This window comes from Sciurus carolinensis, chromosome 3 (assembly GCF_902686445.1).
Source record: "Sciurus carolinensis chromosome 3, mSciCar1.2, whole genome shotgun sequence".
Lineage (NCBI taxonomy): Eukaryota > Metazoa > Chordata > Mammalia > Rodentia > Sciuridae > Sciurus > Sciurus carolinensis.
Window position 1 is genome coordinate 115,833,539 of NC_062215.1, and position 15,924 is coordinate 115,849,462.

Consider the following 15,924-nt stretch of genomic DNA (forward strand, 5'->3'; position numbering starts at 1 on the left):
GTGAGTATTCAGAGAGAGAAAAAAAAACACGATCAGTAACAAAGAATCAAGAATCATCAGTGAACTGTAGTTTTCTATACTGGGATTTAGAAAATGATGGAGTTAAACCTTCAACATATTTATTTCCAACCAAGAAATCTATACTTCCTACACTTTCTATTAAATGTAAGGGTACACTGGAATGTAAACGTCATATGACGTTTTATCATATTTATTTTTGTTGTTTGTAGTAGTGCATTGATCAAATTAAGTATATACAAAGGATGTAGGAACTGCTAGAAAACCATAATGACAATAAAGAATGACAGGTATTAACTTATGGTGACACCTAAAGTAATAAGGAATACAAAGCATGGTAGGAGTCACTGTAGTCTCAAGGAACCAAGGCACTGATTCAGAGGGTAGCAAAGTGTGGTTCCAAGGTCAAAGCCCTGATGTCGCTTTGGAGCATGTTAGAAATACAGAATTATCAGTTCCACTCAGACTTAGTACATTAGAATTTGCATTTTAATAAACTCCCCAGGTGTGTACAATAAAGTTTAAGAATCATTTCTTTAATCATTTATAATTTACATCTTTCCTGCACAAACCACACTAAGGATGCATTTATTTTTGTTTTCTTTAAAGTGAGCTGTGAAAGAAATTCAGTGCAGAACCTCCCTAGGTTTTTTATTTCAAATTAAAAAGCTAAATTCAAACTTATTTTTACCAGAAATAGCAGCTCCCTTCCTTTTTGCATTCATTTTGGGGGTTGGGGGGAGGGTACTAGGGGTTGAATCAGGGTATGTTACCACTGAGCTAAATCCTCAGACATTTCTATTTTTATTTTTCACTTTGAGACAGGGTCTAAGTTGCTGAGAGTTTTGCTAGGAAACTTGCAATGTTCCCGCCTCAGCCTATGGTGCCTGGCTGTACTTAGGTTTTGATGGTTTACATAGTATTTAATTATTCAACTATTAAGACCATTCTCCAGTAATACAGGGACTTAAAATCCATCATCACTGATTATAGTAATAGCCAATTTTATCATACACCTTATTTTCTCCTATGGCTATTTGTATAGTCACATCTCAGCTTTCAGTGAGACTGCCCATCAGGTTGACCCTAGCAGGTTTGGCAGTGCATCTTATCCACCTAGAGATCCGAGGACTTGGTGATCTGGAATGAAGGCAACATGCCAGGTCTTCTGTAGCAACTAGACCATTTGCCATGGCAGCTTCAAATTGAGCAAGAGTTCCACAATTTCACACTTGAGTACATTCAAATTGTTCAGGTGGATGGCAGCCAGGCTCTATAAATAACTCCCTGTTAGCACTGTTCCAAAACTCAGACTTTAAAAAAGACACTACCCACTCCAAAGGGCCAATCTTTAATGAAATTACTGGTATGACACTTGAACAACAGCCTGAGGCTCCCATATCAGGTTAAGAACTTTCCCTGTGGATGCATTTAACTCAGCAGTAATAAAACCAACCTAAACTAAATTGGTTTCAGTTGGATCATAATATGACAGCATATGACTGATACATGGAAGGACCTCAGGTTTGTTTTGTTGTTTTAAACACACTTAAGTTCATTTATAAGATATCTTTGAAAAATTGTTTTGTTTGTATTATTTTGAGAGACATAACAAGCTTTACAAGAAGCATTTTCCAGGACATGTTTATGTCTAGTATAACCAATTAGAGAAACAGAAATTGTACATGTAAGGGCATTAGTGTTCATTTAATAACATAGATTATTATTAGCTATAATAGAGAAATATATTTACTTATTAATAAATATCAAATAAGAATAGAGAGCTGCATCATAAAATGCAACTTCATATTGGCACTCACTACTTCAGAACTGTTTTTCTTTCTTTCTGCCCCAGGAGGAACAGCTCAAAGGCAATGACAAGACTTGCTGTGTTTACTCCTGATTCAAGTTAGACACACAGTAAGTGCTAGCTGAACTGAAATAAAAATTGGCATTGTAATCAAGAGTCCTATAGAGAGTATAGAACTTTCATGCCAGTTTAAAGTTATGAATGAGAAGATGGGACCAATAATCAAGAAATGTTTTCTTTTGCACAGTTGAGACTCTGCCAGGTTTAAAATATGAAGCCAGTCAAATTCTACTTGTGGAATAGGAATATACTATATCTATATATAAAGTGATGAAAAAGAAAAAAGTATTTAATGTCTGAGGGAGCATGAAATCTTCTAAAAACATCACTCTATTGGATGCTCAAAAAAAGTATCAGAAATTCATGCAAAATTTTCTAAAATATCTAACTTAGCATTTTCTCCATTCTCCAATTTTTATGCCATTACTATTGAAGATTTACATTTTCCTCAAGAAAACCCGATAGCTCTACAAACAAGAGGTGCTTAGAAATGCACTATACAAAACTTCTTGTTTTCCTACTTACTGTCAATTACATATTTTATCTGAAAAAGGAAGAAAACTTAAACAAGTGATTACAATAGTGTTTTGGATATTTTATTGTGTTTTCCACATAGATAAAAATAAGGCTCTTTTTACAAAAAAAAATCCATTACAAAGACAATCTATAATGAATCACTACATAAAATTTAGCATTAAGTGAGTCAAGTATTCTGCATTTGAAATTCAATATCATGAACCTTCAAGATTAGCATATTTTGGTAAGATTAAAAAAAGACTAGTAGGAAGGAAAAGGACACCTTATCCACAGATAAAAATTTGTAAAGTTTTCAAAAATTTCATTGGGAAAACACACAGTATAGTTACTTAGGAAAAGCCATTTAGGGAAGACTTAAGTGCATCTGGTGAAGTAGATGTCAGATTACAAAATAGTTTTAAATTTGTCAAGAAATTTAAGTGTTAAAAATATTTCTCTCCTTATTCAAATTCATGTACTTTTTTTGACAGACAAGTAAACCAAAGAGAAAAAAATTACCTGCATTTTAAAATAATAAATTCTAGATCTACAAAAGTTCCTGGTTTGTATACAAAGGCCAATGTTTGGCCTTCATTGATCCATTTCTATGTAGTTAAAAAAATACAGTATCAAATCTTTCTCCATCACCCCACAAAACTAGGGGAAATATTTTAAGTCTTGAGTGTGTGAATGTAGTTATGCATACCCTCAAGTGTGCAGAACACAAACATCACTCTCCTAGGAAGATTATTTTCATCACACTGTAAACATTTCTTCTATATCTGGACAATAATCTTTGGTATCACTAGCTATTGTGTTTTGAAACAGAAACTTATGGGATTTCTGTAGCAGTGCTACATAGACATTTTAGGATATAAATAAGAAAAATGCACTTGGAAATAAGTTACAATTAGCTGCTTTTGCATAATTTTCAAAAACTACAGTGTATGCCTAGTCACAGTTTTATGAGAAAAAATATCTCCTTTTCAACTCCTTAATTTTAAGGAACACTTAATCATTTTGGTTAAAAATCCATTTTTGGAGTAGATCTGATGGATTGCATAACACTAAACTTGGATGTTCTCCATTTGCTGAAAGGCACATTTTTAAGAATGGATTATATAGAAGTTGATCCTGGAATAAAAGAAAACACAACAGACGTTAAGTTTCAAGACTCATAGCTAAGTGATAAATACCAACATGATTTTATGGTCTTATCAAAGCTAAAGGGAGACTTGTATACCAAAGGTACACCTTTCTTTGCCTTAAATCTGCCTAAGGTGAATTATGTCTGATAAAATTTTGTGAGTTTCTGATGTAAACAACACTTTATATCCCTGCTGTTCAACTAACATAAGGCATTACATGAACAGATAGGTACACAGAATAAAGTCTAAATTAAGTTTTCAAGCAAAAAGCATTTCAATGATATGTTCATGTGAGAAACTCTTAAAAATCATGTCATTAAAGCCAGTCTTAAGGTATTCTGGTATTGCCTCAAATAGTTTTTAGTTAAGTAGTGCTATGGTCTAGCCAAACCTTAAGCTATGTTTTAAAATAAGAGATCTGTCATGTAACCTCTCAATTCTAGATTCATAAAAATGTGCTAAAATAGAGAAGAAAAATTAAATCACTTCACATGAAAATATGAACATTTTTCACTGTGCCTGCCAAGAAAAAAAGTGATTGTTACTAAAAGCATTGTAAGAAACCCTAAAAAAGAAAAACAGAGTAATGATTTTTAGTAATTTGCAGAAGATCTTGAGTTACATAAACTAGGTTTAACCAAGCCACTTCATGATTATTTTGTTCCTAGGAGTACTTAATTCATAGATATAATTCACTTATCACACGGGTAGACACATATAAGAAAATCCCAATGGATAACAATGAATCATATTTCATGCATTTTCCTAGTTAAGCAATTAAAACTGATTGAAATCATTAAATTTGTGGGTAAATTAGCTGCACTGAGGTACCTTCCGGATCTCCCATATCTGTTCTCCAGCAGCAACTGTCTTGTGACCTTTATAGGCACATGCCTGTAGCTGAACGATGCCTTGGGTGGCATGAAGACATAGTTCCTTCTGGATGTTATGCCGGATTTCACGTTGCACAGAGTATTCAAAGTACTGTGGGAAAAGAGTGCTGTTACTGACGAAAGTACCCAGTGTGCTGGGTTGCAAAATAAAAGCAACCACTCAAGGATAATCAAGTGATGCCCCTCAACAAAATATCACCTTAAATAGTTATCAGAAACATAAGCTGAGTGTTTATGATAGGAGATACTATAGTCTTCCTTCAGTCTATCACCAACAGTGGTTACTTAATTAACAAGGTATTTCTCTCCACACCAAAAACTAAGTTATCATGTAGAGCTGGACTAGCACAGGCACACTGCAGAACAGGACCTGTGAAGCTCCAGCAAGTACTTGACTGGCCTTCTCTCCTCAAAATTTTCCTCCACTCATTCATCTCAATCAAAGGCATTTGCACTAAACTAGAAACTACAGGTACTCTATGTCTGTTTCCTCACCTGTAAAATGGGTAACTTAAGAGTCCCTCTCACAGGTTTATGAAGATAAATGGATTAATAATGTGGAGAGAACTCAACAAAGACTACACAGTGGAAGCAGTTAATACACTTTAGCTGTTGTTACTATTATTGATGCACCCAATTAATTAGTCTCTGTTCTACTGAATTTTCCTCAGATGTTACCGTCCTGTCCATTCTTACTTTTCTATCCTTACTTTTTTTTTTTTTCTTAGACCATCACAATTTATACTGCTATGCCTCCAGCCACCTCCAACTTCTCATCCTGTAATGCAGCAATCCTGTCTGCTGCCAGTTGGTCTTTCATGGCAGTGGTCTGATCCCCTACTGTCCCTGCTTAAGTACATCACTGTTGTTGCTAAGATACACTCCATACTCCTTAATTGGTGCCTGAAATGGTCAATTTTCAATCTTACGTCAATCATTGCCCTGAATTCACAGAATTCACAGAATTCTACCAGTGCAGAATACACGCATCCACAATACGCAGCTTTGCTTTCCTGTCTGTGCTGATGCCCGAAAAGCCCTTCTGACCCTTTTCTGCCTGACTTCTCATCCTTCAGCAACCAACTAGAATATTACTTCCCCTCTTTGGCATTCCCTGAATACGTCCTATTGCACAAAATTTCACCTTTTCAAGCCTTCCACATTAGAGATAACTTTTTAGAGTACACTATTGGAATTGTGTGTGTAGCTAGCTGATGTATCTACTAACAATACCCATTATTGAGCAAATAATAATGTGGACATTCTAAAGGTAAAATGAGTTAGCACAATTGATTTTCAATAATGAGATAAATCATTAGCACCAATATTGAGTCCTTATGATGAGTAAGGCCAGCACTACGTTAAGTCTTTTTATGTATTTGAGCAGGCACTCTATAAACATGAGCAGAATGAGTGCCCTTGGTCTTGATCTCATGCTTCATTCTCCTTTTCCTACAAATAAAACATCAACCATGTTTGTAACTGGTAGTTCTTCAGATAGAAACACTGGAATAAAACGGGTTTAGATGTTGATACGAAACAGCACTCTAACTAAAACAAGAAAGATAAACCTTAGGATCTCAGTTTGGTAAGAAAGGTTATCTAGTATTCTGCCTCACTATTAAAAAATCATTAAAATGATTCTTATAAAAAATGGAAACTCGTTGAAAGTACCATGGCAACAAAAAAACAGTATGTAACTAGCTAGCTGAGAAACTTGTAGAGACCTGTAACTTAGAGCCATTTTAAAATATGAAGTAGACAACATTGTTTTCCTGCTTGAAAATCTCTCATAATATCTGTTGAACTCAGAATGAAATCCAAGTTCCTCAATGGGGCCTGCAAAGTTCTACATGACAGCTTCCTTACTGACATCTCTGACCTCATTTTCTACCACTCCTTGTCTGAACCACTTTGCTCCGGCATACTAGCTTTCTGCTATCTCTGAGAACCTGCCACTGGGTCTCTACCCTTACCCATTCCTTCTCCAGGATGCTCTTCTCCTAGATGTGATTATTCTCTCAACTCATGCAGGCCTTTGCTCCAAGGTCACCTTCTCAGAAAGGTCCTCTCTTTCCTGAAAATAACCACCACCCCCATCTACCACACACTTATTCCCTGATCTGCTTTGTTTTTCTTTATAGCCAGAGTTGAATATTTATTTTCTGTCTTATTGTGGGAAAAAACATGTTCCTCTGAAACATAAGCTTCACAAGGTTAGGGACTTTGTCCTTTTCATTATTATAACACTGCAAGTTACATTATAGACTCTAAATATGTATTAGTTGAAAGAATGTGTTATTTATTTCCCCTACCCAAAATTTCTAAAAGGCAGTTATATTCTACTGAAAAATTTAAAAATCATTTTAGATAACACTATAAAAATATCTTTGTGGCAAGGATAATAGGAAAACAGACAAAACAATATATATAAAATATACAAAAATCTCTTCAACTTTTTTTTTTTGTACCAGGGATTGAATTCAAGGGTCCTTAGCCACTGAGCCACATTCCTCGCCTTTTTTTGTTTGAGACAGGGTCTTGCCAGGTTGCATAGGGCTCATTAAGCTGCTGAGGCTGGCCTTTCAATCCTCTTGCCTCAGCCTCCTGAGTCACTGGGAATACAGGCTTGTGACACCTGCACCTGGCTAATATCTTCAACTTTTAAGAGAAGATAAAAGTAATGCTAGAGGAAGCTTTAGAGAAATTTATTAAGTAATTATATTTAGTGATATATTTTGACAGATAAGGAAATACTTCCTTTAACACCTTATTTTTAATTTGCATACTCTAGTGTCATTTCCAAAAGAATGTCATTATTCATGTAAAAATTTTTAAAAGATATATGTATATTTATATACACACATACAGATACATTTGCACACAGATGTAGATATATGTATGTATGTCTATATGCATTTCCATCTCATTTCAGAATTACCCCCTGACCATGCAGTGATAGATTTAGTTCATTGACTCTGCTTCTGGCATCTGTATAATCTACCCTGGATTGACTGCTTTCAGTGAACAAAGATCAGAACTGGATTAAGCGATGCCCAAAGAATAGAAAGATGTATGGAATAAAATAGAACAGGAGATAAATTGACTCTTTCTTCCTAAAACTAAAAACTGTAAAGTTACATCTTGTTAAAACAAGATATTATGAGAACTTAATACTGTAAAACTCCTAACCACATATCCTGGACTCTACATCAAAATATCTGGTGTTCCCAGAAAATACACATTCCAGGTTTCACTTCTTAGTACACCTTTCTTTACACTCTTTTCATTTTGTTCTCATTTCCACCAGCCACCTATCTTGACTTATTTCAAAAGCATGTTTCCAATGTCATCTTTCCTAGGAAAATGTATGGGTATCCAATCTAATTCAAACCCTACAGCAACTCTGAATGCTAAATCTCAAACCCTTCATACTGACTATAGCAGCCAGTTTTGAAACAGAGATTTCCAGAAGAAGTTAGAATCTAAATGGTTTTAAGCCCATCATAGTATCTGGCATGCAGGGATCACTCAGTGAATCTGATGAATGATAAACAAGGGAGAGAGAATTTAATCCTTCTGGGAGTTAATTTGAAAAAGGTAAGGAAAAGAAGATAAAATACAGAAACTTAATATTTAATATGTTCCCTACCCATACAGCTAGAGAGTAACGTTTAGTATTTGAGTCTTAACTGGTAAAATCAAGTGGTAACAAGCAGGGATGTCGCTAAAGTGAATCAAGAACATGCATTTTGGGAGAGCAGAGGTTGTTAATGAAATGATATCATGGCCCACAAAAGGAACTTAAAATGTAGCTGTGTTGGTATTAACATTGGATATAATTTGCTATTAAATCCAGTTAAACATGATTTTCCTATAATCTTATAAAATCACCATGTCAAGTCATACAAATGTTAAAAGTATACATAAAAGAGTCTGTTCTCAAAATTTCTAAAGGCATATATTCTGCTACTTTCCTTTTCTTTTTTTCTGAATGGGTAAGCAACTTCAAATTATTTTCAAAGCCAGATTGAAAACCAAAGCAAAATACTTCAGTATCAGTCATCTGTCTAAGTCTAAAACTATGTCACACACCAACTTACCAGAGTAAAAAGGCGAGTTAGGACTTCTGAAAATTAAGCAACATTTACTTGTGTTTGTAAGTGCTAGTGAAAAGGTAGGATTTCTGACACTCACCTGGTTTCCCCCAAGTCCGTGACATGTATACAGAATCAACGGTTTACCTCCTTGATTATTTTCTCCAACATCCAGGCACAGAGGCTGACTAACACTTTTAATCTAAAGGAAAAATTTCAAATCATAAAAAAATTAATCTGGGGCTGGGACTCCATGGCAGAGCACTTGCCTACCATTCGTGAGGCACTGGGTTCTATCCCTAGCACCACATTACAAAAAACAACAAAATAAAGGCATGGTGTCCATCTACAACTACAAAGCAAATTTTAAAAAATTAATCAATGTAGTTTACATTTTTCAATTAATTCCTAGTGAGTAATGTTGATGACAATAATGTAAAATCTCAAAAGAAAAATAAACCAGAAGTATTCCAAAATTTTTCCCTGAACCACATAAATATTATTGGCAAGGAGCAAAGGAACAGGAAAATACTCACATATCCAGATATAACAGGATTAAGGTCTGGCACATACACTTCTGGATAAACAGTTTTCAGATACCATGTAAAGTTCTTGCACTGAAGGCGGTTTTTAATTTCAAATCTTTTTGAAAGATCACCGAATGATTTCTAGAGAAGGATGAGAAGTGAAGGAATGCTTCATCAAAACAGCTTTGATAAAGGACTTCAAAGTTCCTATTTGTGTTTATATTTAGGAATTAAAAAATAAAATTGTGGTCCGAAATGCAAGACACATCTTAACAGAATTTGCCATTCATTCAGGCAACAAACATGCCTGCTGGCTCCTTCCTGGCTTCAGGGAGAATCATGTGCCACTGTAGTGCTGAGCAGACACTATTTCTTTCTTCATTTGTGCCACAAACTTCTTTCTACAGTACAAAGATCTTTACCAAAATGCTGTGGGCACAGGTTTGGCAGTGGGAGATTCCAACTTTATACTCAGTGGTCTGTAGAGCAAAGTATGAGAAAGTAGGAGTACACAAACAGTAAGCACAGTACAACTTCTATCCTATTGTCAAGAACACGAAAACAACCACTAAAAAATAGCATAATTGGGAATATTTTTTTTTCTAGTTTAAGAGTCTTATTCTTAATATTTCCAACTAGACTTTTAGTAGAAAAAGAAAATGTTCTTTTGAAAACACCAATAAACTGAAAAGGTATTTGGCTAATTTTCACAGATAAATTGTGTTTGATATTTAAGTTTGAAAAGAAGGTAAATATTCAACTTATCATTTGAACACAGGAAAATATTTTGTTATGCCAATTGATGTCGAATTCAGGTTTTGACCAAAAAGTATGCCTCTTAAGAATTCTGCCTCACTCAGGTAGATTTACGTGCTTCATGGCAAGAATGGGTGCCTACTGACCCACTCCACCCACTACCTTTGAATGACAAGCAGAGCTTCATTTCGCATCCACTTGCCTCCTTAGCCAAGTAATCTTGTCCAGTTCCTAATCTACCTACTTTGTCTTAGTGGTCTTGAGTAAAAAGATTGCAGTCTAACCCGGTAGTGCTCTGATTTGCATCTCACTGGCATGTTACAGGGAGACATCATAGAGCAATGAGCACACAGTGAAGTAGCTCTTTCTTTACTACCACTCAAAATGTTGATTCCTTGACTCCCAATAAACACCACCACCACCTCAAATTAGCACTGTTTCTTACAAAGAAAGGCTTGGGTGCCATTCACTGAAGCGTGTTCTGAAACTGTCTGGTTAATTTACCACATCCAGTGTTTTCATACAGATGTTCATGCTTAGCACAGTTCTAATGTGCTAAGCATTGTTTCTGCAGACTAGGTGATCTCTGACAGGTTAGTGACAGGAACACTGAATGTTTGTTAGCACTTATCATCTTATTTCACAGGTACTCTGGGGGAGAGCCAGGTCATGTATTCCATCTCTTAAGTCAGGGAAGGAGAAAGAAAAAAAAAAACCTGTCACACACTCTACCTCCAGTCTCCTGGACACCACTCGTGAAATGCCATCCCCACTCTATGTTCCCAAAGGTGCTCTGCCAAGGTACACCTCCAGGGAGTAGCAAAACTGAAACTTGGGGGGGAAAACGCTTTAATACTCCTGGTCGGTTCTCACACTGAGACATCGTCTCTACCTCCAGTTTGAAAAAGCACTTAAAACCAATATTTTGGTGTCAATCAGATCCCCTAAAACCAGTAAAAAGCACTTTTACTTAATCTTATTTTTTAAAAGCAAAATATTGAAACAAGGTTATCAAAAAATATCTTCAAATTAATGGAAAACATCAAGCAGAATGCCTGAATTTTTGAAAAGCCATTTACTTAATATTTTCCGTTGAGAAAAAATTGTCATCCTGCAGTTATACATTTTAAGAGTTAAAATTAAAATTCTAGCTTTCAAAATAGCTTTCAAAATGTTTTGTACTTGAGGCAATCATGCAAAAGAATGTGAGACATTGGTATAGTTTTTATCATAATATAATGATTTTGCTTTAACTTACTTGTTTAACAATTTTTGCTGCATCTGTGTTTCTCCTATAAAATATCTCCTTATATTCATCCATCCAGACTTCTGCAAGGCGAACTTGGTTGCGAGCAATCACCTGAGTGCCTTTTGGAAAGCTATGAGGACTTTTGCTGCGAAAAACATGTCCAACAACAGAGCAAGGCATAATCTCCAACTGCCCACCACATTGCCATACCTGATAATTAATGATATTTGTTTAAATTTACAGTATTTTGGGGAAAAAAATCAAAGTGTTGCTTTTAAATTCACCTTTAAGATATTCATAAAAACAAAACAGAGAAGATATTTACTCCAATTTCAAACAGTCTCTGTTCCCTGCCAGTTTCAACTTAAGTTCTGTAAATGTAAAGAACAATTTTATTAAACAGTATAAACCCTAAAGACAACAAAAGTGTATCTTCAGAAATAGGTTAACAAAATAATGAGTTTTGGGTCTTTCATAAAAATTAATTCCCAAATTAGTTTTTGCAAACAATTTTGCAGATTTCTCTAGTGTGCACAGAAGAACAAAGGCTCTTGTGCACTGGTTTCCATCTTACACAACTTACATGGTCACTTCACTTAAAACCACAGTGCTCTCTTTTAAGGCACAGGTATAAGTGGACCCTGCAGTCAGGTATAAATGGACCCTGATTCTGTTTACCTTTTATATATTAAATTTGATAATATAAGAACAAAACAATTCCAGATAGTCATTATTACTGAAATACAATGTATAGAATTTGCAAAGTACTTGGTCATTATAAAAAGTTTATACTTAGTTAGTGTTCAAAAACTTATTTGCATTAATTCCAAATAAAATGGAAAATCATGAAATGAATGTCTCACTCAAATGTCTTAATAATTGCTTCTGCCATAAATAATTGCAAGCAAAATATTTGAGAAGAAGTCAAGTTTAAAAGTAAAAGCTAGTACTAGGGCAAGTGATCACATACACTTTTTTTCTTCCTTAAACAAATAAGAAAACTCAATGATACGTTCCATTCAACAAAGTATGCTTGAAAAGTGCTAGGGGCTGAAAATACTGAAAGGAATAAAATAAGACCCCTGGCCTTAAGCAGTCCAAACTTGGCTAAGATTCATCAGTATGTGACGAACCCACAGCCCAAACTTAAAACTAGTTCATTTCTTTTTCCAGTACATTCCAGCCTAAGGGATAATAGAGGAATGATGAAGTTATAGCAAAAAACCAAAACAAAACCTCATGAAACTGAATACATGAGGTACATGTGGAGATTATTCAAAGTCTTCATTTTGCTTTTATTAACTTTTACCATACATATTTTAAAAAACTAGCTCATTAATTCCGAAGAGTTAACTCCAATATACTTTAAAAGTATACATAAATGTTTTTCCACACTGACTCCCTTGATAATCAACTCATTTCCTGAAGCACTAGATTTAATTATATTTGTCTTGGCTGGAATTCAGTAGCTACAAGTGCATTAATTGGTGTTATTGCCCGGACATGGGAGTTTAACTGATTCCTCCTGTTACACTGGCAACCATGAATAAATATATCAAGTTACAATTTAAAAGGAAATATTCTTATTTCAAAATTTCCAGCAATTAAAATTTAGAAAGCATAAGAAGTAAAGACTGCATACGTCCATAACAATCTATACCAGCCAAGCAGAACATAACACATTTCATTGTTTAACGTGTGTGCTGTATTCAATCTCCTAAACTTACTCTGAAAGACATTTCTATATTTTCACCTCCCCAAATTTCCATTTCTTCATCATAACGTCCGATATACTCAAAATATTCTTTTGATATGGAAAAAAGGCCTCCCGCAAATGTGGGTGTTCTGAAAAACAATCCATTGTCAAACTTTGTTATAAAAACTAAACAAAATTAAGTAGCATATTTAAGAACTTAATCAACTTTACAAGGTATATATCACAACTTCAAATTTCTCCTACAGACACTGTCTTAAAAGTCAAGTTTTTTTGGGAAAAAATAACTGCTCAGTGTCCTCTCCAAGGTTAGTAAGTGTCTTCTCCCAACCATTCTTTAAGATTCTTAAGTAATGATTTATGAGGAAGAGATTAATTCTACCTCCAGCTTACTACTCAGTAATATCATGCATGTGTGCCTAAATAAATTACATAATTATTTTCTATATACGGAATTGTATTCTTCGCTTTGTTTAGTATGAATTACTCAGAGACTACTGCTGCAAAAACAGAGTCCATACATATTCAGTAAAAGATATTACAGTGTGAATATAAGACTTTGAGAGCAATTCTCTTACTTTATTGGGTAGGTTTCATCTTGCCTTCTTTGCTTCTCATGATCAGGAAGTGATTCCCAGCCAAATGAAAGACTCCAGTCAAAATTCCCACGATTATGGTTACCTCCATATGGAGAAGGTTTGTTGAATTCAAATGTGTTCATATCTATGGAGGCAATATCTGGACTCACCACTGCAGTGTAGTTCTCAGCTATTCTGGCCAGCAAAGGTTCTAACCAACCATAGAAACACTCACCTGAAGAAGACAGAATTTTTGTTAATTCAGTGAGAACATTGATTTTTTTTCTTTAGTCATTAGGGTGAAAATTTATAGAGAAATGAGAATAAGATTCTGTGTTTTGAGCATGTATGTAGTAGTGATTTCTTTTTTCCAGCTTTAATGAGTTAAAATAGACAAATAAAAACTTTATGTATTTATGATGTCCAGTGACATGTTTTGATATATTTATTCTTGTGAAATAATTACCACAATCAAACTAATTAACATATCTATGATCTCATATGTGCATGTTTGGTGAGAACATTTAAGATATAATCTTGGCAACTTTGAGTATACAATATATTCATTACTATAGTCACAATGTTGTATGATAGATCTCCCAAAGAGAGCATTTCCTAAATGTGTCTTGTGAGGAGAAGGATGAAAAGAGTAAAGGAAGGGTTGGGGAGATAGCTCAGTTGGTAGACGATCCCCAGCAAAAAAAAAAAAAAAAAAAAAAAAAAAAACGTAAAGGAAGATGGAGCAAGGCTAGGAAAATCTTCCTTCAGATGGCCTTTTTCTCCTAGAAGAAGCAAAATGATACTAATGTGTTTAAGTTTCAGTGATGTGTGTCCCTTTAAAAGAGGCTATGAATCAAAGGTAACCTTTCCATCTAGTCCCCAAAGTACTCTAATTTTAACATGTCCCTTGCCCCAAGAAAGGTAAAGTAATGGAAAACTTCATTTTTCTCCCTAGGGCATAAGGAAAAATAAGTAAGAGTCACAATATTCTAACTTTAGCAGTTGAAGAAGAGTCATTCAAATCTGCCCCAGCCCAAGAGAGTAGGGGCCATGGAAACCCATGAAAGGTGTAGATCCTGGTCACGGGGCAGGCTGTCTCATAAACTGACCAAGGTCAAACAGTACATATGCAGTTCTATTCTGGGCTCCCCACTGAGGAACATTTGGCAGTCATTGTCCAGAAGGACCATTGGACACATGCCCCAGAAGAGTAAGAATGCCCAGTTGAATATTATATTTTTGGACAGAAGAAGAAATGCTAGAGAATGGTGTTTTCCTTTGTAACAGCTTCTCTAGATCTTTCTTTGTCTTTTTAATGCCCAGTATTAAGAGAATATAGGATGCAATGGCTCTAAATAATTCAAGCAAATTCAAAAGTCCTTCTGTAAAAATTAATGTATACTCAAAACCAGTTATTGGGTCAAACATAAACTACAGGTGGACCAGGTCAAAGTTTAACACTCATATAATAAGTAAAACCCACTAAATCTATAGCTCCAGGTACTAAGTAACATTTATTAATATTTACCATGCCAATTGCACATTTGGGTCCAAGCATACTTTCTAAATATTATTAAAATGTTGACACTATGGACTGGGGAAGTAGGTCAATGATAGAGTGCTTGCCTAGCAGGAGCAAGGCCCTGGGTTCACCAGTACCACCAAAACATAAAGCAAATATATAAACAAAACTTTAATACTGAAAAATATTACAATACAAAAAAAAAACTAATAGCAACAAAAACAGAGAAAAATTAACAATATCCATGAAAGAGTGAGAAAAATAACTTGGGAAAGGATAGCCATAATTTGGCATGAAAAAAGAACTGAAATATAAACGTTTAAAAATGGTTAGCTGAGACAAAGTTTAATATCAGGATTGATTTAAGTCTTTAAATAAATTTTCATTTTAAAGTGTAGAAATGAATATCTGAGGGGAAAAAATTCTAGGTAAGGATACCTCATTGGGAAAGCTGGTCATGGAGAGCATTTAAGTTGAGGAGACCTGAACACAGAAGAGCTGAGAGCTATATAAAGTGAAGTTCCTAGGCAGAGTCCTTATCTTTGTTATGACCAGTTAAAAATGCTGTTCAAGATAATGCAATTAGGCATCTAATGAAAATTAACCTCTAAATTGAGGGAAGGGAAGGAAGAGAAAGGAAGGTGTTCTATCTACAAACATACTTACAGTGAGCATCTAAAAATGTGAGCGTCTCAGCTGTTGCTACTGCTGCTCCTAGCAACCGAGCTGTGATCAGGCCTTTCCTTTCTCTTTGTCTGACTATTTTTACTATAGAAAATTGTTTTATATATTCTTCCAGTTTTTCATGTAAGTACTCTGTAGGGAAAAATAAAATCAAGATTAATGCTTTCTATATTTATTTTTTCTGCATACTACGTTAAAACTAAAGAAACCACAGACAATGACTCCTCCAAATTCATAATGTTAATAGTTGCATGTCTTCTTCTGGTAAAGTGAAAAAGTCTTATTTCAACTCTTTACAGGGAAAAAGGGGGGCTCTATACGCAGATCATAACTAAGGTAACATAAAATTATT

General features: G+C 34.8%; 1 protein-coding gene across 1 annotated transcript in view; it reads right to left on the bottom strand.

Moving 5' to 3' along the window:
* Positions 1–564: 564 nt before the first annotated feature.
* Galnt3 (polypeptide N-acetylgalactosaminyltransferase 3) overlaps positions 565–15,924 on the bottom strand; it is a 39,394-nt gene continuing 24,034 nt past the window's right edge. Inside the window, 8 exon segments of the mRNA XM_047546992.1 lie at positions 565–3,538; positions 4,384–4,536; positions 8,643–8,744; positions 9,079–9,210; positions 11,084–11,284; positions 12,802–12,919; positions 13,367–13,601; positions 15,555–15,704. Of these exon segments, the coding sequence (XP_047402948.1) occupies positions 3,416–3,538; positions 4,384–4,536; positions 8,643–8,744; positions 9,079–9,210; positions 11,084–11,284; positions 12,802–12,919; positions 13,367–13,601; positions 15,555–15,704 (1,214 nt within the window). The 3' untranslated portion in view covers positions 565–3,415.